Source organism: Pongo abelii, chromosome 18 (assembly GCF_028885655.2).
Source record: "Pongo abelii isolate AG06213 chromosome 18, NHGRI_mPonAbe1-v2.0_pri, whole genome shotgun sequence".
NCBI classification, from domain to species: Eukaryota; Metazoa; Chordata; class Mammalia; order Primates; family Hominidae; genus Pongo; species Pongo abelii.
The window spans coordinates 55,059,071-55,083,456 of record NC_072003.2 but is presented as its reverse complement, the minus strand read 5'-3'; the positions used below and the strand labels follow the sequence as shown (position 1 = coordinate 55,083,456).

The 24,386-nt window shown below is 48.1% G+C and overlaps 1 protein-coding gene and 1 long non-coding RNA gene across 2 annotated transcripts in view; one reads left to right on the top strand and one right to left on the bottom strand.

Moving 5' to 3' along the window:
- Positions 1–2,790: 2,790 nt before the first annotated feature.
- CES1 (carboxylesterase 1) overlaps positions 2,791–24,386 on the top strand; it is a 29,858-nt gene continuing 8,262 nt past the window's right edge. The window contains 9 exon segments of the mRNA NM_001134160.1: positions 2,791–2,969; positions 6,961–7,165; positions 9,625–9,769; positions 12,242–12,375; positions 14,406–14,559; positions 15,450–15,557; positions 16,290–16,394; positions 19,243–19,281; positions 23,151–23,291. Of these exon segments, the coding sequence (NP_001127632.1) occupies positions 2,918–2,969; positions 6,961–7,165; positions 9,625–9,769; positions 12,242–12,375; positions 14,406–14,559; positions 15,450–15,557; positions 16,290–16,394; positions 19,243–19,281; positions 23,151–23,291 (1,083 nt within the window). The 5' untranslated portion in view covers positions 2,791–2,917.
- On the bottom strand, positions 15,976–21,922 carry LOC129050806 (uncharacterized). Its single transcript, XR_008514613.1, has 2 exons — positions 21,685–21,922; positions 15,976–16,346 (listed from the first exon to the last, which is right to left on the bottom strand). It is a non-coding gene; the product is annotated as an uncharacterized LOC129050806 (long non-coding RNA).

The following is a 24,386-nucleotide window of genomic DNA, read 5'->3' as shown; positions in this document are numbered from 1 at the left end:
TCATGGCCTTGGGCAAGAATCCATCAGCAGCTCTGGGACTGTCATGTGATTTATGGCTGCTGGTTGCCCAGTCTTTCCTAATGTCAATAGTGTTCTGGCGTGGACAAGGGCAGCCTTGCCAAGTGACACTGGGAAAATAGAACATAGCTCCCCAGGTACCTGGTACCTGGCTCCCATCTTTGTTCCTTCCTTCCTTCGTTTCTCTCTCTCTCTCTTTCTTTCTCTCTCTCTCTCTTTCTTTCTTTCTCTTTCTTTCTTTCTTTCTTTCTTTCTTTCTTTTCTTTCTTTCTTTCTTTTTCTTTCGTCTTTTTATTCTTCCTCTTCTTCTTTCTTCCCTCCTACTCCTTCTTCTTCTTCTTCCTCTTTTTCTTCTTCTTCTTTCTTTTCTTCTTCCTGTCTCCTTCTTCTTGTAGAGATAGGGTCTTACTATGTTTCCTAGGTTGGTCTTGAACTCCTCTCTCAAGCAATCCCCCACCTTGGCCTCCCAAAGTGCTAGGATTACAGAGCTGGAAGGGTTGCCACAGTGCCCAGCCTCCCCTGGCTATTTCTATCCCTTCAGCCCTACCATGCTCAGCCTGGGTCAATGAGCTGACAAGGCAATTTGCCTTAGATAAGGCTACCGATTAGAATATCTTCCTGATGTATAAAAGCAAGAGAAATGACTGCCAGCCACACTGTGCTGGAAGGCAGAAGCCTCAAGTTCTGGTTCTGACTTTGCCATTGAGTCGCTGTGTGGCCTTAGGCAATCCCTCCCCATCTCTGGGCCTTAGTTTCTTTTGGGAATAAATAACAGAATCAAGTTGAGCCTATTATTAGTCTACTTAGGCTGCCAGAAGAAAATATCACAGACTGGGTGGCTTAAACAACAGAAATCAATTTAAGATTGTGAGACAGCATTAATCTCACGGGGTTATTTTGAGAACTAAGGCTGAGATCCTGCATACAAAACTCTAGGCATAGTGTTTGCCACACAGTAAGCTCTCAGTAAATATTTGTCAATGAATGTATGAAGAAATAAAAGTGGAAAATGCAAATAAGTAAAAACACTGACAAGATTACAGCCAGGAAATGGCTGTTGTAATTCTAATTAGCTATATAGCCTTCCAATATTTTCCCATGCAAATAAAGACGTATGTTGCTAGTAAAACGGGACCATATTATACCTATCTAGATTTTCAAAAAATATTTCATTATTCTATTGAAATGTAAGTCACATACCATAATGTTTACCTTTTTAAAGTGTACGATCTAGTGGTTTTTAGTATATTCCCAAAGTTGCGCTAACATCATCACAATTTAATCCCAGGACATTTTTACCACCCCCAAGATAAAACTCATGCCCATTAGCAGTCACTCCTCATTCCCGTCTCCTTCGCCTTCCCACCCTGTCAACCAGTTTCTGTCTCCATGGATTTGACTATTTTAGATATTACACATAAAAACCATCATACGACAAATGGCCTTTTGTGGCTGGCTTCTTTCCTTTACCATGATGTTTTCCAGCTTCATCCACGTTGTAGTATGTTCTTCTTATGGCTGAATGATATGCCTCTGCACGCATACACCACACTTCATTTACACATTCATCAGGTCATGGACATGTGGGTTGCACCCACTTTTTGACTAGGATGAATGACACTGCTCTTTGTGTACAAGTTTTTTAGGGACATGCTTTCAGTTCTCTTTGGTAGACACCTAGGAGGTGAATTGCTGGGTCATATGGAAACTCTATGCTGAACTTTTCGAGGAACTCCCTACACCGCACAACAGTTTATAACCTGTTATTTTCTCCTTTCACAATGCATCCTGTCTTCATTGTTAATAAATAGCTGTGCACATCACTATTTTGAGTGAATACATCGTATTTCCTTAGCCAGCGGTACCAGAGTGTGTTTAGTGTATTCCCTGTTGTTGGACATTTAATAATCCCATGAAAGAGGCTTTGAGTGACTTCTTTGTGCCCCCAGGAGCTTGTAAATGACAGTTTTCCAGGTGTGCCCAGAGCACTCTGTATCCCCTTAATTTGGTGATTTCACATTGCCTTGACATCACCCCTACTGCTCCTCCACCCCATCTGTCTTGTCTACCAATGGTGAGCCCCTTGAGAAGCTGAACCATGTCTTGAATTGGCCTTTGTATCCATTATATGTGGCCAGGTGCCAAGCATTTTGGTAAATGTTCACAAAATGGATGGGTACATGGATGGATGGATGATTAGAGCCAGGGACTATGGGGGGACGAGGTTCATTTTTACATTCTGTCCAAAAATCCCTGCTTTGGGAAGTAGTGAGTTCTCTGACACTGCTGGTGTGTGACAGGAGAATGGGCCAGTTGGCAGGATATTGTGAAGCTAATTCAGGCCTCAGAAAGGGGACTCGATGAAATTCAAGATCGCTTCCAAGTTTGAGAGCCTGGAACGCTATGAAAACACAAGTCCTGGGAGCTGAGATATGTCCTAACTTACCCAGCTGAGCTGGGAGGTGTGAGTGGCTCTAACATTTTCCAGTTTTTCCTCAGGACCTCAGATCAAAGCTTCCCTTTGCCTAAAAGCATCTGCCTGCTGGTGTGGGCCTTTGGGGGCGGTCACAGCGCACTGAGGTTAGAGTCCTGCAAGGGTGAAACCCTTACATAACAAGCAGTTGGGCAAGTTTACAGCTCTCTGTAATCTGAGAGTAGAGTCCAGACCGGTTTGATGAAAGAGGGTAAACTGTGGGTGGGCGTGACTTGAGGTCCCACTAGAAGCCCAGGGAGATCTGGGGAAAGGGAGGGCTTTTCTGATCTCTCCCAGTTAGAGGATTAGGCAATTGGCAGCGCAGGGTGGTAACTCGGGTCGGGGCTTGGCTCCAGGGCTGGACAGCGCAGTCCCTCTGAGCTGCACGGAGACCTCGCCGGCCCCGGGAACTGTCGCCCTTCCACGATGTGGCTCCGTGCCTTTGTCCTGGCCACTCTCGCTGCTTCCACGGCTTGGGGTGAGTCCTTCTGAAATCAAATACGCGGGGCACTTTTTGAAATCCCTGTACTGGGCCAAGGTGGGCGCAGATGCGTAGAAAGACAAAGACACAACGGGTCCGGCTCCGCGGCGATGCGCGACCTCCGTACTTGGACTTGGACTTGGAGCAGCTGAGCCCGGCCAGCCTGGCCCGCGTGGAGACGCAGGGAGGGTGAACATCCTGAGACCGCCCTGCACTGCTCACCCGATGCAGGCAAGCAGCCGGCCCACTTCACTCCGCACACGAGAAATTTAGGCAGCTCAGTTTACTGTCCCTTAATTAGTCCCGTTACGGCTGCATAAAGGAGAGCGGCTCAGGAGAATATTAAGAGCATCGACTCGGGAGCCAGAGTGCGTGGGTTTGAGTTCCCGCTGGGCGCTTCCTTGCCGTGTGTCCTTAGGCAAGGGACTGAGCTATTCCGTGCTTGGGTTACCCCCTTTCTGAAATAGAGGTGGCAGTGCTACCTACCTCACTGGGCTTTGGTGAGGAGGAAATGGGTGGTTGTTTCTAAAGCACTCTTGGCAGCGCCTGGTATGTAGAAAGCACGAAAAAGGAGTGGATAAATAAAGGAGTTGTTTAAAAACGTAGTGTATAATAGAAAATTTGAGCTGTGGTCAGGCCACTATATCAGGATCTCTTGCCACTAAAAAGACAGTTTCTTACTCATGTTCTCAACAGGAGGGGGACACCAGTGCGCGGGGCACAAGGGGAAGCAGCAGAGCATGGGGAGGGGACAGGGCGGATCTGAGGCCAAGGGGCTTTTACTGTGGCTTCCAAGGATAGAAGAGGAAAGGCAGGGCGGGCAGGCTGAGGACTAGCGAGTTGGGATACTTCAGGGGGCTCTGGGGCACAGGGGCTCTTCCTAATTGTTTTGTACCTAGCCCTGGTGTGATTAGGGCAGGTGGGTAGTGGCCAGGGCATGACAACCCGATCAAAGAGGCGGTTGGGGTGTGGGCTCCGGGGTGGCTGGACCCTGGGAGGGACAGTTTCTCCAAGGTCAACAAGGTCTCAGATGCCAGAGTATCAGAATACAGAAAACAAAACACATGGTACATAGAGGGGTGCAGCAAGGGACCTCGAAATACTCCTGTGCCATTTTATAGACAGAGAAACTGAGACTCACACAAGGAAATGTACTTGCCCAGGGTCGACCCGAAAATCATGCCTAGGTCTGTCTCTGGATCCTGAATCCTGACAGCCCAGCCCCATCTGCATCCTGTCTTCCTTCTGGCAACCTGACACTGTGAGAGCTCTGGAACTGTGGGGAAGGGCAGAGGAAGAGAGGAAGCCTATTTGGAACTGAATGTTCCTTTACCTCTGGTTACTCCTGGCAATGCCATCCATTTCCTTCCTTAGGAAGACCATACAGGCTGCTTCCACTTCCTCAGTTTCCTCCTCTGTAAAATGGGCATGTTGATGCCTACCCAGCAAGGCTTATTTGAAGATTAATTTAAAAAACTGTAATGCATGCCTGGCACATAGTAGGTGCGCACCATGTTCATGCTTCATATAACATCAGCGGCAACTGCTCTTGTTCTCATACTTGTTTCTGCCTCCCCCTATTCACCCACTTTTTCACCCTTGGCAATCTGGCTGCCATCCACCTCATCCTGTTGAAGGGAATCCCTGAGCTGAGAATGACCAGCCCAGTGGTTTCTTCTCTGCCTTGACCGTCCTCCACCTCCCTGAAGTCCTCAGCAATCTTAGCTGGTTCCTCGCCCTCTTCCTCCCTGGGCTTCGAAGACATGGGAATGTTCTCTCCCCGCTACTCTGATGGATCTTTGGTGTTAGCTGTAGTGGTCCCTGTGTTTGACCTTTGTTTTTTTTCCCTTCCCTCTCACACTGGCATCTTCAATGAAACCATACACATCCACAGTATGTACCCTCACCGTCCAGGAGAAGATTCTGCCCTGCTCCCCCACCAGGCTTCCTTCCAGCTTTGAAGTGCGCTCGTCCTGTGGCATCGTCTTGCCAGGATATCCCACTGACATTTCCACCGAGCCTATGTAAACAGGGATCCAGCATCACAAAGCCAGCTCTTTGGTCTTCTTTCCCTTCCATTTCCCCCATCTCTGGTCAGGGACCAGGTCTTTTCTTTTCCTTTCTTTTCTTTCCCTCCCTCCCTCGCTCCTGCTTGCCTGCCTGCCTGCCTGCCTGCCTGTCTTCCTTCCTTCCTTCCTTCCTTCCTTCCTTCCTTCCATCTTTCCTTTCCTTCTTTCCTTCTTCTCTCTCTGGAGGAGCCAGGATTACAGGCACATGCTACCACGCCCAGCTAATTTTTGTATTTTCAGTAGAGAGGGGATTTCACCATGTTGGCCAGGCTGGTCTTGAACTCCTGACCTCAAATGATCTGCCTGCCTTGGCCTCCCAAAGTGCTGGGATTACAGGTGAGCCACTGTGCCTGGTCTCCAAGTCTTTCAAAATATCTTTTAGACATCATCATATTTCTTCATATATTTTTCTTTTTTTATTTAAAATTTTAAAATAATTAAGATGGGGTGGGGGAGGATTTCAGGTGAAGATCAGAAATCCCATACAGTGCTGAAAAGGTGGAAATCACCAAGAAAACAGGCCACATGTAATGCCACCACCCATTGCTATGTCGATAAACATGCTTCCAAGGAAGTTCATCTCAGTATTATTTGTAATTAGCAACAACAACAAAAGAAAAGAAGCTAAATATTGACATTACAGGGTTGGCTATTAATAACATGGGACATGGATGCTGTTGTGTAACTGGGCTTTGCATAAGGGGTTTCCATTATGATTGGATATTCTCTTTTAAGACCAAATCTGAATTGTTCTGTTCTGTTCTAGCCCCACACTTTGAGGGAGGTGTTGACGTCTTGTCTGTATCCAAAGCAGAACAGCTGTGAGGGCAAGAGGCTGGAAATCATTTCCCAGGAGGGAAGCTCAGACAAACTGAGGTCACTGGAGCCAGAGAGGACCTGAGGGGTGGGCAGCAAGATCAAGTGTCTGAAAGGCCACAGGCTGCAGATCAGATCAGGCCAGTATAGTCCCATGACAGGTAGAACCAGAACTGATGCGCAGGCTGCGGGAAATGAATTTCAGTTCAGTGAGGAAACATTTTCCGTGCTGCAAGAATGGAGCAGACTTGCCCAGGGCCACCAGAAGAATCTCCTTGACCTGATCACATCCTTTATCTGGAACAGTTCCTGCTGCTTATTTGTCCACTAAAGAAAACTCAAGCGCTTAGCCTGGCATTCTAAGCCCTCCCTGACATGTGCTGTCTCATTGCCAGAATATTTTCCACTCCCCCCAGACTCCACCTGGTGTATGGGGGCCATGCCCCCTTCCCCAGGCAGGCTCTGCATTCTGCTGCTCTGACCCTCAAAACATTCCCTTCTCACTGCTGTTTACCACTCCCTGCTTCTCATCTCCCCTTATTCAATCCTCCCCTGCCGCAAGTCCCACCTCCTCCATGATGCCTGCAATCAGAAGGCCTTGCCCTCTCTTCTAATTCCTAGACTGCCTTATGTGTACCTCTCCCAGGACACGGCCACTTCCTTCCCAGCTGTAGCCCCAGGTGTATATGTGACCCTTCCCTATAAGTGTCAGTGCTTGTCAGAATATGGGACACCCCTTGTTCATCCTCTCATCCACCATGCAGCTCAGTGCCAGGATTCTAATGGATAAATGTTTCCAGAGACTTCTAAGGGGGAAGCTAGTAGCTTCCCTAGTAGCTTCCCTTTCCTAGTAGCTGTCCTTCTTGCATTTATTTTTGGCTGGATGTTTTTATGCCTCCAATTCTAATTTGCCCCTTAAACCAGCTCAATGGGTTAGGAAGGACTTGATCCTCATCCCTATTGTACATCAAGAGAAACTGAGGCCTAGAGGGTTTAGGTGACTTATTTAAGGTCACTCACTTAGAAAGTGGAAAACTCCACCTGGAATCTGGGTCCAGCCTTTTGCCTCTGATGCATCCTGATTTCTTCTCCATGTCCAGCAGGGCATCTGTCATCGCCACCTGTGGTGGACACCGTGCATGGCAAAGTGTTGGGGAAGTTCGTCAGCTTAGAAGGATTTGCACAGCCTGTGGCCGTTTTCCTGGGAATCCCTTTTGCCAAGCCCCCTCTTGGATCCCTGAGGTTTACTCCACCACAGCCTGCAGAGCCGTGGAGCTTCGTGAAGAATGCCACCTCGTACCCTCCTATGTAAGCCAGGGGTGGCTGTGGCATGTGTCCATGGGGATGTTCGCCTCAAAGTGATGCAGGAAGGAGTCAAGGCAGTCCTCCAATGGGCTGATCCTTTGCTCTGGAATCCTTAAGATCATTGTAGATCCTTAAGAACATTCTAGAACTCTCACAGCATTCTGGAGTCCACTATTTAACACATGTTTATTGAGCACCTACTGTGGGCCAGGCATGTTCTGGGTTCTTGGGATCCATTAGTGAACAAAGCAAAGATTCCTAGGTTCATGGAGCGTGCATTCTAGCAGGGAGAGACAGATAAGAACAATATGCAAATTACTCCACGGAATATATGATATGTTAGAACGGGATAAGTGTCTTGGAAACAAAGAAGCAGTTAAGCAGGTGAGGGAGATCAGAAGGAAGGATCCCATGAATTCCGCTGTCTTGAACTTTGACATAGGGGAGAGGCGTGGGCCAGGAGGTGTGTGGGTGGCAAGTGTACTGAGGTGTCCACTCAGCAAGTGTTCAACTCTCAGGTGTGCCTATTCCTGAGGAGAACAATGGCAGGTGTGTCCATTCACCGTGGCCAAGCTGGGAAGAAAAGCCCAAAGGTTCTAATTGGCCTCACCAACTCTCCCCAGGGTACCAAGGACCCTACAGGCATCAGAGAAGACCCTACTCATTTCAGCAGCCAGGTGTTCGGAGGCTTTCCAGCAGCCCACCTCTGGCTGCCTTCTTTTCTTTGCCATTTTAAAAAAAATAATGTTTACTGTTTTTATTTTCTGGGTGCAAATATCATATATTTGCAGAAAATTTAGGAAATTCAGAGAAGGAAAAGTAAGAAAATTAAAATCACATACAATATCCCACCACCCAGAGGGAACAACTATCAATATTTTAGATGGTAATGTATTATGATGTAATATTTTGTTTGTATTCCAGTTTTTTTGCCTGTTGCTATACTTTCTTCCTTTAAAAGGGAATGCTATATTGAGATAATTTGGATGCCTGCTTTGCTCATTTATAAATATATCATGAGCATAATTCCATGCCATTAAATAGCACAGCATTGCATTACATTGGGTATTGAACCATAATTAATTTTCCCAAGCTTTTATTTGGGGTCATTAAGTTACATATGATGTTTTTAATAATATAACATCATGAATGTGAAACATTTATGCACATTCCTCAATAGTTTAGGATAAGTTCTCAGAAATGACATTTCTGAGTCAAAGAGTATATATCTCTTGTTTGATTTCCCTCCCAAAATATTCCAACTACACTCCTCCCATTGATGTATGAACATCTCCATTTGGCAGACTCTTGGCAATGCTTGGGATTATTAAAAATATTTTTGGCTATTGTATAGACAAAATAATAATAAAAATACCAGCAATATTATTTTCCTCTTTAATTTGCATTTATCTGAAGACCAGTGAGGTCGAGTTCTTTTTCCCTTTCTTCACATTGGAATGTCTTTTTTAAATTATTATTATTGTTATTCCTCTTGCATTTGGTGATCTTAGGAAAATTTCCCAGGATGGAATCAGGAAGTCATCTTTGCTGGCTCTGATTCTGTCACTGGACAGCTGTGTCATCCCAGAGCCTGAGTGCTTCAGTTTCCTCATGTACCTAGTGGGGGCGGTGATGCCTGCCTTCTGGTACTTTGAGATCTGGGACTGTTGCTTATAATATACTTGTGTATAAGCACCACATGGCATGGATCTACCTGGCTATGTAACCTTGGGTAGGTTCTCTAACCTCTCTGGGCTTTAGTTTTCTCATATGTAAAATGGAGAAAATAGAATCTACCTAATGGGACTGTTCTGAGGCTTAAATGAGTTAATATACAAAGGGTACTTAAAACAGTGCCTGGAACACTGGGAGAACTAAATAACTATTACCAATGTTCATCTATGTTGTATCCTTGAGATCTTTCATCAGGGCAACAAACAGCACTTGCCTGGGAGAGGCTGATGGTAGAATCTTGGCATGTCAGGGCTGCAAGACTCATGTAGAAATCACTCCGCTCACTTAGACCTGGCAGACTGGGACCCAGAATGCAAAAGGAATTCACCCAAGGTCACCCCGTAAATGCATGGGAGAGACAAAACTAGAGCACAGTTCCCTTGATGTTGTCCCAAAACGATTTCACCCCTGAGCTATTGTGAGAAATGTCACCTCCCAGGGAGGATCAGTGTATTGGTTGTCTCCCCTCCTTGATGCTGGGATCCCAAAGGTTCCGGGAAGGGAAGAAGTGTGAAACCCTTCTCACTCTGCTTGGTCTTAGGAGATCTTAGTGAGTCCCAGCGCCCCCAGCTGAAGCCCCTGATAACCTCCTACCCACTACAATGTTGTGAGTCTGTAAACGTCAAGTCCATTTTCAGGCTTAAACCTCCCAGTCCAAGGCGCTGCCCTAGAAGACACCTCGCTTAGATCTGGCTGAACTTCAGGGGTTCTTCTTTCCCCGCTTCCAGGTGCTCCCAAGATGCTGTGGTGGGGCAGTTTCTCTCAGAGGTATTTACAAACCGAAAGGAGAACATTCCTCTCAAGATGTCTGAAGACTGCCTTTACCTCAATATTTACACTCCTGCTGACTTGACCAAGAAAAACAGGCTGCCGGTAAGCCGTGGGATCCCCTGATCAAGGCGTGTCAGTGCCAGTACCCCAGATCTTCTGGGGCAGAATGGAAGGGGGTGAAGGCAGCTTGGGGAGGGAGCTGCACAGGCCAGGATTGTTTCAGGACCCCAGGGCCTCCACAGAAAACACTAGTTTTCCACACCTCAGTTTACCCTCGTGACATAGGTACTCTGGGGGAGTTTGTTTTGCATTTTTAATGAACATCTTAATTGGTCCAAGTTCCCTCATGCTAATAGAAGGATGAGAATGATTACTTTTAGTTACAAGATTAAAAATCTGATACACAGAGTGGGTAAGTCATGATTTTCAATGTTAGCAGTGGAAGGAACTTAGAGAAAAGCCAACACCCCAACTCTTCCTTTTCAGATAGAGAAACTGAGGCCCAGACAGGGAAGGGGAGGTCACCCAGTAGGGTAGTTTTGGCTCAAGTCTTCTGATCTTCAAATCAGTGCTTTTGACACGGAGTAGGGCATTGAGCTTGTATGTGGCCTTTCTCCAGCACATCAACATTCATCTGGGGTAACTTTCACTGTCCAGGTACGGGTGTTGGGGACGGAGCCTGGGACAATCCCAGAAGCTCTTCCTTTTGCCTTTGGCCAAATAGCTGGGATTTTTTTTTGGACCTAATTTCCCTCTCTAATTGTCTTGGCAAAGGCTGATGACCCAGTGAGTCAGAATTTCCCAAATAAATGAAGGGCAGGACATGGGACAGCCTGCCAGCTGCAGGTTGGAGGGTGGGGAGGGTCTGCTGGCAAAGGAGGCCACCCAGGGTGAAAAAACAAGGGGTGTTGCCTCCAGCCAGTCTCCCAGGGGCACCGTGGCATGGTGCCCAGGAGTGGGGGAGCAGGTCTGCGAACTTGGGACTAGAAGTTGGCCCTACATGTGCTTTGCGAGACACAGGAAGTGGGAGAAAGGTTTACTCACTCATTCATTCATTCATTCATTCATTCTTCTATTGTGTACTCAGTGCCCCATATACAGTTAGACCTGGGGCTTCAGGGAAAGGAGGAACATGAACCCACTCCACACAGCCCCTGCCTTCAAGGATCTTGCCTTCTGGGCTGTAGAGACATATCCTCCCTTCAGCACTTTATTGCAGGCCAGCCCTCAGGCTCAGTCTTCACACAAAGATGAATGCACACTCAATCCCTCCCCAGGAGGCAGGCAGGGATTAGAGTTGTGGGAGAAACAAGGGCTCTGGGAACCTGGAGGCAGGAAAACCTCCAGGAATGGCCACAGGTTCTAGAGCTACATGGTCTGGGTTTAAATCCTGGTTCTGCCTTTGACTAGCTGAGAGACTTGGGAGTTTCTTAACTTCTCTAAGCCTCTGTTTCCTCAAAATGGGAATCATCACATATGATCAGTCAAGGGTGACCACTAAGCTTGATCTCAGTCCCTGGCTAAGTAGGCAGAGGCAGACTCATACCCCTGCCCTAACAGTGGACTCACTGCACTGTGGCCAGTGCCTACAGTGTGCTGGGCAGCTCAACATGTGGACTCTGGAGGCAGACTGCCTGGGTTAAAGTCCTGCTGCTACCACTTTTGAGTTGTAGGACCTTGGGCAGGTTAAGTACCTCCATTTTCCCACCTGGATAATGGGACATTATTAGTACCTACCCAATGTATAGTTTATTTTACTGTGCTTAGAACAGCACTTGGGACACAGTTTATGTTATGAGTTCTTTTATATTTCATGAATAATATTATTACAATATTATTATTTTAGCCACTCTCACTTCTTCCCCACTATGTGGACTTTTAAAATGCAAGAATCATGCATGAGGAGTTGTATCCACTCTCATCCTCCGGTATTAGCAGAGTCCCTGGCACATACTGAGTTCTCAGACAGTGTTAATCCATTGATTGAAGGCATCCTGAAGTGGGTGAGTTTTAGGCTGGGCTCTGCAGGGTGGATAGGATTTGGGGATGCAGAGGCATAAGGAGGCATTTGAGGAAGAGACACCATCACAGGTACGTGTGCTTCTCGAGACAATCATTCATGCACAGAGAAGTTTCCTTCACCATGAGAGAGTTAACTGAGATGAAGCTGAGATACAAGGGCTGCCCCATGGGTACGCTGAGTGCATGAACAGTCCAGGCTTGAGGGTGATGGGAGTGAGGGGGAGAAGAGGACATCCTTAGCCTTTGCTATGCCCATGATGATGTTCTCAGCATGAAGAGCCTTGCGGGGCGGAGGCACTGGAGACTGGGTAGAAAGGAAGGCACAGCCAGGGTATGTGCAGTGGGGTGGTGGTTTGGGCCCCAGTTGGGAGAATTATGGAGGAGAGAGATTGCCTTTTGCAAAGTTGCTGGGTGCTGGTGAACTTTGGATAGCATCCTCCTTCTGTTAGGATGCTGAAGGTATCCTAACAGGTAGGTCACCATACAAGACATCTTCTGAGTGCTCCCTGGCTCTGTGTCCTGTAACTGGTATGTTGTTTCCTCTCTGCCCAGGTGATGGTGTGGATCCATGGAGGGGGGTTGATGGTGGGTGCGGCATCAACCTATGATGGGCTGGCCCTTGCTGCCCATGAAAACGTAGTGGTGGTGACCATTCAATACCGCCTAGGCATCTGGGGATTCTTCAGGTAAGAAATTGGACTCTCCTCACTGCACTTTGGCCCCCAGCACGAGGATGCTAGGACCCAGCTCTGGTCATGCCAGCCCTCAGGGGAGCTTAGCTAGGTTCCACAGTAAGGCATCCAAGCCCTTTCATAATTGGACACTACCTACCCTCTCACTACCCAGCCACTCATCCACTTGCCTCTGAGCTTTTGCATGTGCTGTTCCCTCTGCCTGGAATGCTTATTCTACCCGAAGAACTCCTCTTCATCCTGCAAGACCCAGCCCCCAGTTACTTCCACTGAAAGACTCATCTCTTCTTCACCTATGTTTCTCCAGCACATTGCATTTCTCTGTCATGACACTTAGCAGGCAGTCCAGCAGGTGAAGGTTGACACATCTGACTTCTCATGGAGAGGAGGGAAGGGGCAGAGTCACAGAGGGAGCTCAGGGCATGTTGTGGGTGAAGGAATGGGGGCTGCAGACGGTGGGGTGTGGGAGCATCTGACTCCTTCCTGGAGGAGTGTTGGGGCCCACTCACCCCATTTTCTGCTTGAAATTTGGCAAGTGCGGGAAGCAAGGATGGAGTCTTCCCATCAGGTCTCCATGGGGACAGGAGTCAGATCTCCTTCAAGGTGCAACTGCTATGAACTTTTTCTAAGGTTCTCCTCCATCCATGCCAGTCAGGTTTCTTCCTGAACACGCCACTCGGCTGGTCTCATCGCGGTCATCAGTGACCTTCCCCTGCTCTCCACCCAACCTCTCAGGACCTCCCAGCAGCAGCAGATGGCCGCTCAGCCTCTGTGACATGCTTCCTTCCCAGCCCCTTTCCTGGTCCTCCCTCCTCCCTGTCCACAGGCCTCTCTTGTCTCCCTCTCCCTCCCTACTAATTCCCAGTGATCCCAGGGAGCAGCCCAGAGCCCCTGTTTCCAGCCCACCTCACCTTTCAAGCCCACAGGCGTCACTCACTGCCTCCTCCCCGCCCTTGGCTGTCTAAAGGGCGCTGTACTCTTCCCAGGGACAAGCTGAATCCTTGACTCCCACTGCCCCTCCCCAACAGAGACCCCCTTCTCCTCCCACTGCGCCTCCACTCAGCTGCTGCTGCCCCATCCTCCCGGGGGCTCAGGAGAAGGCCTCGTGGGCAGCCCGGACTGTCTCTTTTCTCACAACCTTCTTGGCTCCACCTTCAGAATCCACTCAGAGTCCACTACTTTGCACCTCCTCCCTGGCTCCTAGCCCAGCCAAAGCTCTCTGTCTCTCACCTTGATTATGATCTTTAACACTTTCAGATCCCTCACACTTTTATACTGAGGCTGAGTCGCACAGTAGCCAGAGTGATCACTTAACACATGCCTTGAATCATGTGATGCCTCTGCACAAAACCCTGCAGGGGCTTCCCATGTTCCTTACCATGACAGCCAAAGTTCTTGCAAGGCCCCAGGGCCCTCTCTAGCTGCACCTCCTGACTCACACTTTCTTTCACTGGGCCCCAGGCCCTTTGCACTTGCTTTTTCTTCTGCCTGGAATTCCTTTCTTTGGATATTTACAAGGCTCACATGCTCATTGTACTTGTTTTATGAAGGACTTTGCCTCCAAAACTTCAAATGTCACTGCCTCCAAAAGGCCTTCCCTGATTGAGATCTGAAATGGCACCCCCTGTCCCACCCCTGTTTTTTTCCTTACTCCATTGTATTTACCTCAATGCACTTTGACTACCTGACACCATTATATTCTCTCTATGTATCTGTTTATCTGCTTGTGATCTGTAGTGGGAATTCAGTGTCGTCACAGGTTTTGCCTGTTTTGCTCTCAGATGTGCTCTAGCTCATAGGACAGTGTCAGACATACAGTAGATGCTCAGTAAATAGTTGCCAGTTGAGTGAATGTAGAACCATACATCACCACAATGCTGTACTAATGAAGGCAGGGTCTCAGAGATGCTGAAGCCCAGCCTTATTCTTAAGGGTTCACTGAGAGCCCCCAGCCCCACCTGTGGTCCTGAAGGTCCTGCATGACATCTCTGCTCCCCACCCTCAACCTGTTCTCTTCCTCACAGCACAGGGGATGAACACAGCCCGGGGAATTGGGGTCACCTGGACCAGCTGGCTGCCCTGCGCTGGGTCCAAGACAACATTGCCAGCTTTGGAGGGAACCCAGGCTCTGTGACCATCTTTGGAGAGTCAGCGGGAGGAGAAAGTGTCTCTGTTCTTGTGCGTGTTCCTGGCAGTGGGCCCAACCCCACGCTTGATGTGATGCACATGAGACCTCTTGGACACCTGTCAAGCCAGCTATGGATACCTCTGATTACAATACCTGGATTCAGGACTGGCCCTACTCATAGCCCAGCATCAGGGGGTAGAAAGCTAAAGACCAAGCTCTCCTTGGCCACCAGGAAGCTCAGAGCTCAGCTTAGTGTCCAGGGGCCATATGAATCTCTAGTTGCAGCCTGCAATGGTGGCATTCTCCTCTTCTAACTTGATTGAGCGCTCTCTCTCTCTCTTTCTCTCTCTCCCCTTCCCACTCATTTTAACATAAGGACTCACTTCCCTTCTCTTGGGAAGTAGGAATAGGCATAAATTATGAGTAAAGGCAGGCAAAGACAAGAGGTGGACAGAGGTCATTGTTTAACTTAAACCAGAACTATGAGTGGAGGGGACATGGACACTGAGCAGGCTGGGAATTCCTCTGGGGTGGTCTGATGGCTGGTCCATGCCCAAGAAGGAGGCAACAGTTTCTGTGACTGTGGGGCCTGGTGGGCTAGGAGAGGCAGGCAAAGGAAGGAGGGATGGAGCTGAGGATGGGGAGGGATGGGGCAGGGGTTGTGGGTCATAGACACAACCTGGGGGTGTGAGGGGTCCTGCTGGGGTTGGGGATTGGGTGCAGGAGACACTGCGGGAGCTGGGATGAAAAACCAGATGAGAGGTACCAGGAGCTGTAGGAAGCCTTCTGCCTGCCTCGAGGTGGGCAGAGGGTCAGCCCACTACTGGATTCCTCAATCCTGTGCTGGTTTTATAGTGGGGTAGATCTAGCCTGGAAGAGTGAGTGAGTCACTGACCCCACCCCTGAGCATGAACTCTCCTCCCCTCCACTCTGCTGTCAGGTTTTGTCTCCATTGGCCAAGAACCTCTTCCACCGGGCCATTTCTGAGAGTGGCGTGGCCCTCACTTCTGTTCTGGTGAAGAAAGGTGATGTCAAGCCCTTGGCTGAGGTAGGTCTCCAGCTGGTACGTCTCTGGCTGGACACCCCCACCCCCTTGGCTCTATGCTCCTGAACCCTCAGGGGTCTCTCTTGTGGTCAGTTGTAGCTAATCTTCTCCCAGAATCACTGAGGCACCAATGGCTGAGCAGGAAGGGCAAGGAGACATCTTGATAAGCGTCCCAGTTTCACAGCCCAGCAAACTGACGCAGGGCTTAGAAGGGGTTTGCCCAGGGCAGCAGGTGATCAGGGCAGAGCTGGGACTCCAGCTTATGGCCCTAGCAGCCAGTACAGTGCCCTGTCTGTGACCGCACTCCTCCTATGTGCCAGGGCCTGGTGCCATGTTGGACAGTGATGGTGTCTTGTGTCTCTCAGGGTCTGCCTAATGGCTGGTAAGTGGAACAACCAGGATTTGAAAGCAGACAAGGAAATTCAGGATTCCATGCTCTCTATCCCAGCTCCACCTCACGTTTCTTGACACATTCAGCTTGAGATGATTATGTCCATTTCAATGGAGATAAGGTAGCAGAGATGAGAGGTTACATAATTGACCTATGTTACAATTGAGATTAGTAACAGAGGCAATGCTCCGTGGGACCTGGAACCCACACCCGCGGGTCTACAGTATCTTCTGCTGCTCCCTGCCACTAGTACAAGTTGGGCTTGGGATAGAATGCCACTTTCCTCGTTGATGGAGGGAAGGGATGTCGCTCTTGAGCTCTGTTGTTGCCTGTGATCTTTGCAGCAAATTGCTATCACTGCTGGCTGCAAAACCACCACCTCAGCTGTCATGGTTCACTGCCTGCAACAGAAGACGGAAGAGGAGCTCTTGGAGACAACATTGAAAATGGTAGTTTGACTGTTCCCATAGCCCAAACCCTGTAAACTCGGTCCCAGACTTCTTCATTTCAGCTGTCCTCTTGCCCAGGGATAGTTACCTGGGACAATTTCTCTATTCTCAGGAGTCTCAGTATCTGAATGGGGAATCTGATTTGTCCTTTTTTATTGTAAAATGCCACAAATGTAAAAAAGAAAGTCAAAAAATAACATGATAAAAAATTGTGTAACAATTCCCAATCCTGACCAAAATTTAATATTTTGCCATTCTTGTTTTCAGATGTATTTTTAAGAAATTAAATATTACATATTCCCAGGGGACACCATCATCCTGAATTTGGAGGATGGAGATATTAAGCTCAAAGATTTTCAGAAAGATGTCACAATTTATCTTGGTTGACTTAGAAACTGTCTGTATTAGACCTGTTGGTGGTCCAGTTTTCTAGATTTTCTGAGACTCTGACTCAATTGTCATCCTAGGATAGTCTTCCCTCCACCCATTCATTAATCCATCTATCTATGATTGTCTTATCCATGTATCTGTTCACTAATTCATCCAATTCACTCATATCTTTTTATCAATCTAATGTCAACCTATTCATAACTTTGTATTTATCTATTTTCAATCCATCCACCATTCATGGATCATCCAGCCACCTTATATCTCAACTCCATCACCCATTCCTCCAAAATCAACAATGCAGTTATCACCTGTCTGCTAGTTTTCACCCATCTATTCATGTATCCATCCAATTCAACTGTACTCCATGTATTGACCAACTCCATCCATCCCTCCATTGATCCATCCATCCATCCATGCTAAATATGTAGGGGTGGGTGTTAGAGGTAGCAAAACAGACATGAAGTGGACATAGTCCCTGCTCTCAAGGAACTATCCAAAGAGAAACACATTCATATACTTCACAGGTTGAGTATGGTGGCAGCACAAAGGGGAAGCATTCATTATAGTCATCAGGGATGTTTCACAGAGAAGGTGGAGGAGCCAGATTTGAGACCAGACAGTGGAATTCAGGAGTTCATGCCCTTAATCCTGACTCCATCTTATCTTTCTTGAGAAATTCAGCTTTGAGATCATTGTGCCCATTTTAACAGAGGTAACAGAGACAGAGAAATTTTGTAATTGGCCCATGTTACAGTTCAAATTAGTCACAGAGGCAACACTGTAGGACCCAGAATCCACACCTGCGGGTCTAGAGTATCTTCTGCCATCCCTGCTCCCTGCCATCCTCACATATTAGGACTTGGGGACCTTTAGGATTGTTGGACGGCTGTGGCAGTCTCTCATCACAGGGAAGCCCAGCAGGACAAACATCCAGATGACATAGCACCCAGGGCCATTGGGAACTATTCCATTTGAGGGGGAAGAATGTGAATTCCAAGCTCAGGAGTAGCCTGGACTCTCTCCTTGGACCTGAGGCTACTCCTGGGTCCCAGGGCCAGCCTCTACCACTGGACTTTGCTTGTGTTTCCATGAGTTGAGTCCAATGTGGTATTGGTGCTTAGGTCTTGGGTCAGGCTCTAAGTGACCAAAGTGTTCAAGGAATTAAAACACAACTGTTTTCTAATGCCTGGAAGGAGGCAAATATTCCAGCAATTCTGCACGTGGCATCAGAGGACCCAGCTTAAAAGGGAAGAATTGAGTCTTTGGGAAAACCCATCCCTAAGATCCTGGAACATTCTTTTGAGTTTTTCTGAGATCTTGTGGAAGCACCTCCATGATTACACACTGCCTCCAGTACACACACATGCAGACACACAGACAAACACACACACACACACAGACACACACACAGAGAAACACATACAGACACACACACACAGAGACACACACAGACACCCACACACAAAAAGCCACACACAGACACACTCGTGCACACGCACGCACACACACACACACACTCCTTGCTAGTGGGACTTCAATCCTTAATGGAGGGACCTGTACTGGTTCATCCTGAGCACAGGTCAGATCTGGGAACTACAGTGCAACACTACAGTCACTGCAATCTTGGTGAACACACACCAAAGACAAGCATGGGGTAGGATGAGACTCAGTGAGCTTGCATGAGTCAGGGCTTTCTAATGGGAGATGAGGAAACTCTCCCAAGTGCCTTGAACAGAAAAAGAAATGTGTTGCAATAGCATCCTCGTGTAAACTGAAAATCTCAGGAGTTGATGGCTTTAGGCATGGCTGGATCCAGATGACCATAGGATATTATTGAGAATCTACCATTCTCTATCCTTCAGCTTTGCACATCTCTGTGTTGGCTTCACTCTTAGGCAGATATATCTCCTGGGAAGGTTAAAGACAACAGCACTCTAGACTTATGTCCTATCTGCTTAAAAACCCTCTTTCTAAACAATTCCTGCAAAAATTTTGGAGTAAACTCTATTGGATTGACATGAGTGTATGCCCATCCCTGAACTAATATTCATGTTCAGGGAGATGGAGCACCGCAGGTCGCATATAGATATACGAATTCATGGAGTGATGGGGGAAGAAGGAGGTCTCTGAAGGAGAATTGGTGGGTTCTTCCCAGGGGAAGAGGAAGCAGAGAGGGATGGAGGACCGGGCAGCCTCAACCAGCGGGCGTCCTCTCCAGAGCTCCATCGACCCTGGCTCAGAGTCCCCGGCCCGTCCTTCCCATGCTGGTGCCCACCATTCCCTGCTACGCCTTCACCCTGTGCTCAGGCCTAGCAGAGCCAGAGTCCTGCCCACTTCCTTTTGGCCCAGCCAGCTTGGCACCAGGAGGGAGAAACTGACACCTCTGTTGCCCCACTCACCCAGCTCAGTGTTCTCCTGGGAAGCCTCTCACCCACATCCTCTGCCTTTGTCTTCACAGAAATTCTTATCTCTGGACTTACAGGGAGACCCCAGAGAGGTAAGGACCTTTTGTTTCTTGATTATAGGTTTTGAGTCTTAGCACCTTTAAGCTCCAATTAACTATGAGTGAAAGAATCCTCTCTTGGGTAATTATAGTAACTCCTGTGTGTTTGTTGCTGAGGCCCAGAGAGGGGTAGTGACTCACCTGGGTAACACAGCCAGGAAGACTAGTGGCTGGCCTGGAACCCATTTTCCTGACTCCCAGTCCAGTGCTCCCAGGCATCATATCTGTGTGCCCTGGGCTCTGCCCACTCCCCTTCTTTTTTTACATTTTATGCTCTCCAAAATGGCACTGTAGGAGGAGGCTGAACCAGAACCTTCCACAATCAGGAGTCAGAGATAACAGGGATGATTAGCCATGGAGAGGGGAAGCCTAAATCTCAGTCCAAGGACACTCGCCTCCTCCCAGCACACAGGAAACTCCAACAGTATCCTCCCAATCTCCTCACCCCCACCCCCACCTCCCAGTGGGTTGACAGTTTCTGGTGACATCACCTCTGCAGAATCTTACAATCTTGTCCTCTCTGCTGCCTTCCTGGAGATCACAGCACTCTCCTAAATGGTCATGGGCGGAGTACATGAGATTCATTCAGCAAAGATAATAAACACTTCCTATGTGCCGGGACTTGTTTAGGAGCTGGGGATATAGCAGTGAAAAAAGAAAGACTGCCTGCCCTCTTGGGACCTTCCATTACAGTGCAGGGAGAGTGCAATAAAAAAGCAAATCAAGTATGTATTCCATTTGATGGTGTGCAGCATTAGGGGGTAGAGTTTGTGGGTGGTTTCAATTTAAGTAGCAGGATCAGGGAATGGTTCAATGAGAAGGTGGCATTTGAGCCAAGCTCTGGAGGAGGCAGGAAGCCAGCTGTCAGGAAACCTGGAGAAGCCTATTCCAGGCAGAGGGAACAGTCACTGCAAAGACCCTGACGGAAGGGGCCAGTCTGGCTGGAGAGGACTGAGAGTGGGGACAGACTGGCTTGAGGCTAAAGAGGTAATGGGCAGTGGGAGAGAGATCAATTAAAGTACTTGGATTTGGATTCAGAGCAAGATGGGAAGCCTTTGGAGGTTTTGAACAGAGGAGTCACATGATCTTAGATCTCACAAAGGTCTCTGTCTCTGGTGTTCAAGTAGACTGTAGGAAAGGGGCAGAGTGGATGCAGTTGACCAGCTGGGCAGCCACTGCATTGCCATAATCCAGGCAAGGGCACCTGGCTGCTTAGACAGGGCTGTGGCAGTGGGGATGGGAGGAGTGGTTGGAGTCTGGATATCTTTGAAGGAATAGCTGAGAGGATTTGCTGATGGACAGGATGCAAGTGGTAAGAAAGGAGGAGCAGTGGAGGAAGCCCTGAGTTTTCTGACACAACAAGGTTGTGCCCACACAGGGCAGCCACTTGCAAACTCTAAGTGAACAACAATCACTTGTCATTGTTGCTGATTGCAGTCTTCCAGCATGGCTGTCACCCAACTGAGGTGCTCTTGTCTCTTGCCTCAACTTTTATCCTCTTCTACTTCACCTTCTCTCCCCATTTCCATGTCTCATGGTGCAGCCAGACTGGCCTTCCTTAACAGAGTTAGAGCACGTCACCCCCACTTCTTAAAAGCCTGACCTTCCCTATGAGACAAATCCCCTTACCTCCATGGAGTTAGTCCTTCAAAACACACCTGCATGCGCACTGTGTGCCAGACTGTGCAGAAGGTAGGCTCTGCACCTGTCCCTCCCTCTAGACCTGCCCCACAGCATTTCTCCAAGCCCAGAACTCTTGGTTGTTTCTGGAATTTACCCTGCACAGTGACACCTGTGTCCTTTTGCTCATGCAGTTCCCACTGTTTAGAAATTCTCACTCCTTTCCTCACCTGTCAATACCATTCACTGCCCAGAGCCCACCGCAGGCAGGCAGCGCCTCCTCCACGTAGCCCGCCCTGCATCTTCCTTCCAGAGGGGCTGCTCCTCTTGCTGGCCTCCCACAGCAGCCCTGCCTGAACTGCACATCCTTTCAAGGAGGCTGGACTTGTACCCCAATCATGTTCTGCATTGTCAGCCATATTGGATTAGAATCTGCGCCTTGTACAGCTGGGTCTGATCCACTTCACAGAACATCTGCCCCAGGCAGCCCGAACTAGCTCATCATTCATTGGATTTTGCAGAGCAGACCAAAGGTCCTGGAAGCCATAGGGTCTCAAAGGCTAGGAATTGTCCAGTTCCATCTGATATCCAGGAGGGAAATATAGCCCATGGGGCGTGGAACTGGGAAGATGGCACAGAGGACTGATGTCTATGAGAGGGACCCACAGCAACCTTGCTAACAAGTAATACCTAACAGTTATTCAGCCCTTCCAGACACCAGGTGCTGTGCTAAGTATTTTACATGTGTTCAGCCATTTAATCCTCACAATAACTCACCTCTTAGATGAGAAAACTGAGGCCCAAACAGGTGAAACTCCCAGCCAGTAAGTAGCAGAGCCAGGCTTCAGATGCAGTTAATCTGGTTTCAAAGTCCATGCTCTATCTTAGCAACATCCATGTTCTATCTTAGCAACTACACCATTGTGACTAAATATGAAATATAACTGTACCCAGAAGCAGCTGCCCTGATGGGAACACGTGAGTCGGGCTCTCTCTAATCTGTGACCACATAAAAATTATTCATCAAAGGTAAAACCTAAAATTAAGAGATGGATCAATATACTGTGAGTTAATCACTGATCTTTTTATTCATGATTTTCTCTCTAATAGGGAATCATGTCCTAGTCTAGGCTCCTTGAGTGATGAGGGTTCGGTACCTCCTCAAAGCCATCCGTGGATCAATAACAGCTCTTGTTTAAATACTGATAGATAGCATAATCTCTTCCTCATTAATCATAGATTCTGTGTTTATAAATTCACCTGCTTGCTAAAATGTCCTTGTAACCCCCAAATCAATACTGGTGGCACTTTCATGGTCACACACAGGCAGGTACAGAGCAGGGGAAGCTGGATTTGCATGATGGGTATGTTCCATCTGAGATCTGGCAAGGCAACCTCTGTCTTCTTGTTTCATCTCTGATGTTTACAAGTGTCCTCTTCGCGGTCTATTTAGTGCCATGTGTTCTGCATTTTTGTGCTTTTTGTGGTGATGTCACTGTTTAGAGTGATCCCAAGAGTAGCGCTGCTGTCTGGCGTTCCTGAGCTAAACAGGCTGTGCTGTGCCTTACGGGGAAGGCGCCTGTGTGAGACAAGCTTGGATGAGGCAGGAGCTGCAGTGCTGATGGCCGTGCATTTGGTGTTGAAAAATCCACATAATAGCACGTTCAGAAAAAGGAGAAGGAAATTGGCCAATTCATACATGAGGCTGTGATGGAAAGGGCTAAAGTCCCTATTGTGTGGGATGGAGCTGTGGAAGTCTCTTTCAACAGAAACCCACACATAAAAGAAGGTTGATGAAAATGTTGTGGCCAGAGGTTTGCAAGAACCTAACCCAGTATTTCCCCTTTGAGTGATGACCCTGTATTCTCTAATTCAGCACTCATGGGGGCTTTATCAGAAGCAACTGCCAGGACTACCGAAAATCAACTGTGGACACACAGAGGGAAATGCATGCACTTCAAATTGAAATATATAGACATGTAATTTTACATAGATAATACATGTATTTCAATCTGAGTGAAGATTTCTTCCTCTCCTCATCATCTGAGCAGTGTCAGCCTCTGCCTGAAGTTCTGCCCCTGAGTCACGGAGACCTACCCCCCTAAGTTAGGATCTGAGCATGTGCAGCCATGGCCCATGGCCATGCTGGTCTGTGGTACTGGTTTCACCCTCAGACAGGAAGAGTTGGGGACATGTGTGTGACTAGGGAGGGAATCACAGGCGCTGCACTTCTCTCTTCCCAGAGTCAACCCTTTTTGGGCACTGTGATTGATGGGGTGCTGCTGCTGAAAACACCTGAAGAGCTTCAAGCTGAAAGGAAGTTCCACACTGTCCCCTACATGGTTGGAATTAACAAGCAGGAGTTTGGCTGGATTATTCCAATGGTGAGAAGGCCCACGTCTCTTGGAGGGACTCAACCACCCCCATCAGCCCTCCTGTCTCTGGTCCCAGGAGTCCTTCCCTCTCTGAGCTGCACCTCTGAGTCCCGGGCAGCTGTTCCCTTCAGCAGGGGTTATCATTTCCATGGAAATCTTCTCCAGGAGGGCACAGTTTTCACCAGGGTATCAGGGCCTTGGGATTCCCTCTCCCCAGACTCTCTTGTCTTCCTATTGAAGAATCCTGAAGTGTCTGTGCTGTGAGGGCCAGTAGAGAAATAACTGTGCAGATGGAAAAACTGAGGGGGCCTAGGAGGGGGAAGGAGTTGAGGAGTCTGGAGAGGCAGTCGGGGGCTTCCTGGCTTCCCACCTCGGGCTAGGTATGCGTAGTTCCCCCATAAATCACTCATGCTCTTCATCACCTCATTGGAAATATCCAAAGAAAGTGGCTTCTTCTTGAGTTACCATTGACTTCTAGGGAACAGTAGACATCAGGATCTACTCGAGAGTGGAGGGTCAGAGGAAGATGAGGATGGAAAAGCTACCTAATCGGGTGCTATGCTCAACACCTAGTAACAAAATAATCTATACAGCAAACTCCAGAGACCCAAATTACCCATGATCAAACCTGCACAGGTACCCGCAAACCTAAAATAAAAGTTGGAAACAAATAAATGTAATAAGTAATTGACTTCTAAAAGTAAAGAAGGGTTCTCCTTCCAGTTAAGATAAAACAAACTAAACCCGGTTAACGTAGTAGGACGGGTTTATTCAGCAACATGACTGCAATAGGGAAAACAGTCTACCGTGGACTGGACTCATATCCCGGAAACAAAAGCCTGATGATGTTTCATAGGCTAGGTGTGCCAAGGGAAACACACTGTGGTCTGTGGGGAGAGGCTTGGTTCATGTGACTAGACTGCCTGGATGTCTTCATCCTGGCTCACCTGGGGCAGAAACAAACTCCTCTTATCTTTAGGACAGGAAGCCATGCATTAGACCGCAGGAAGAATCCACTGAAGTCAGGCTCTACTCTTTCCACAGGGACAGGGAAGATCAGGAGTGAGCTCCCTGAATGTTTGCATTGCAAAGAGAAGGCTTTCA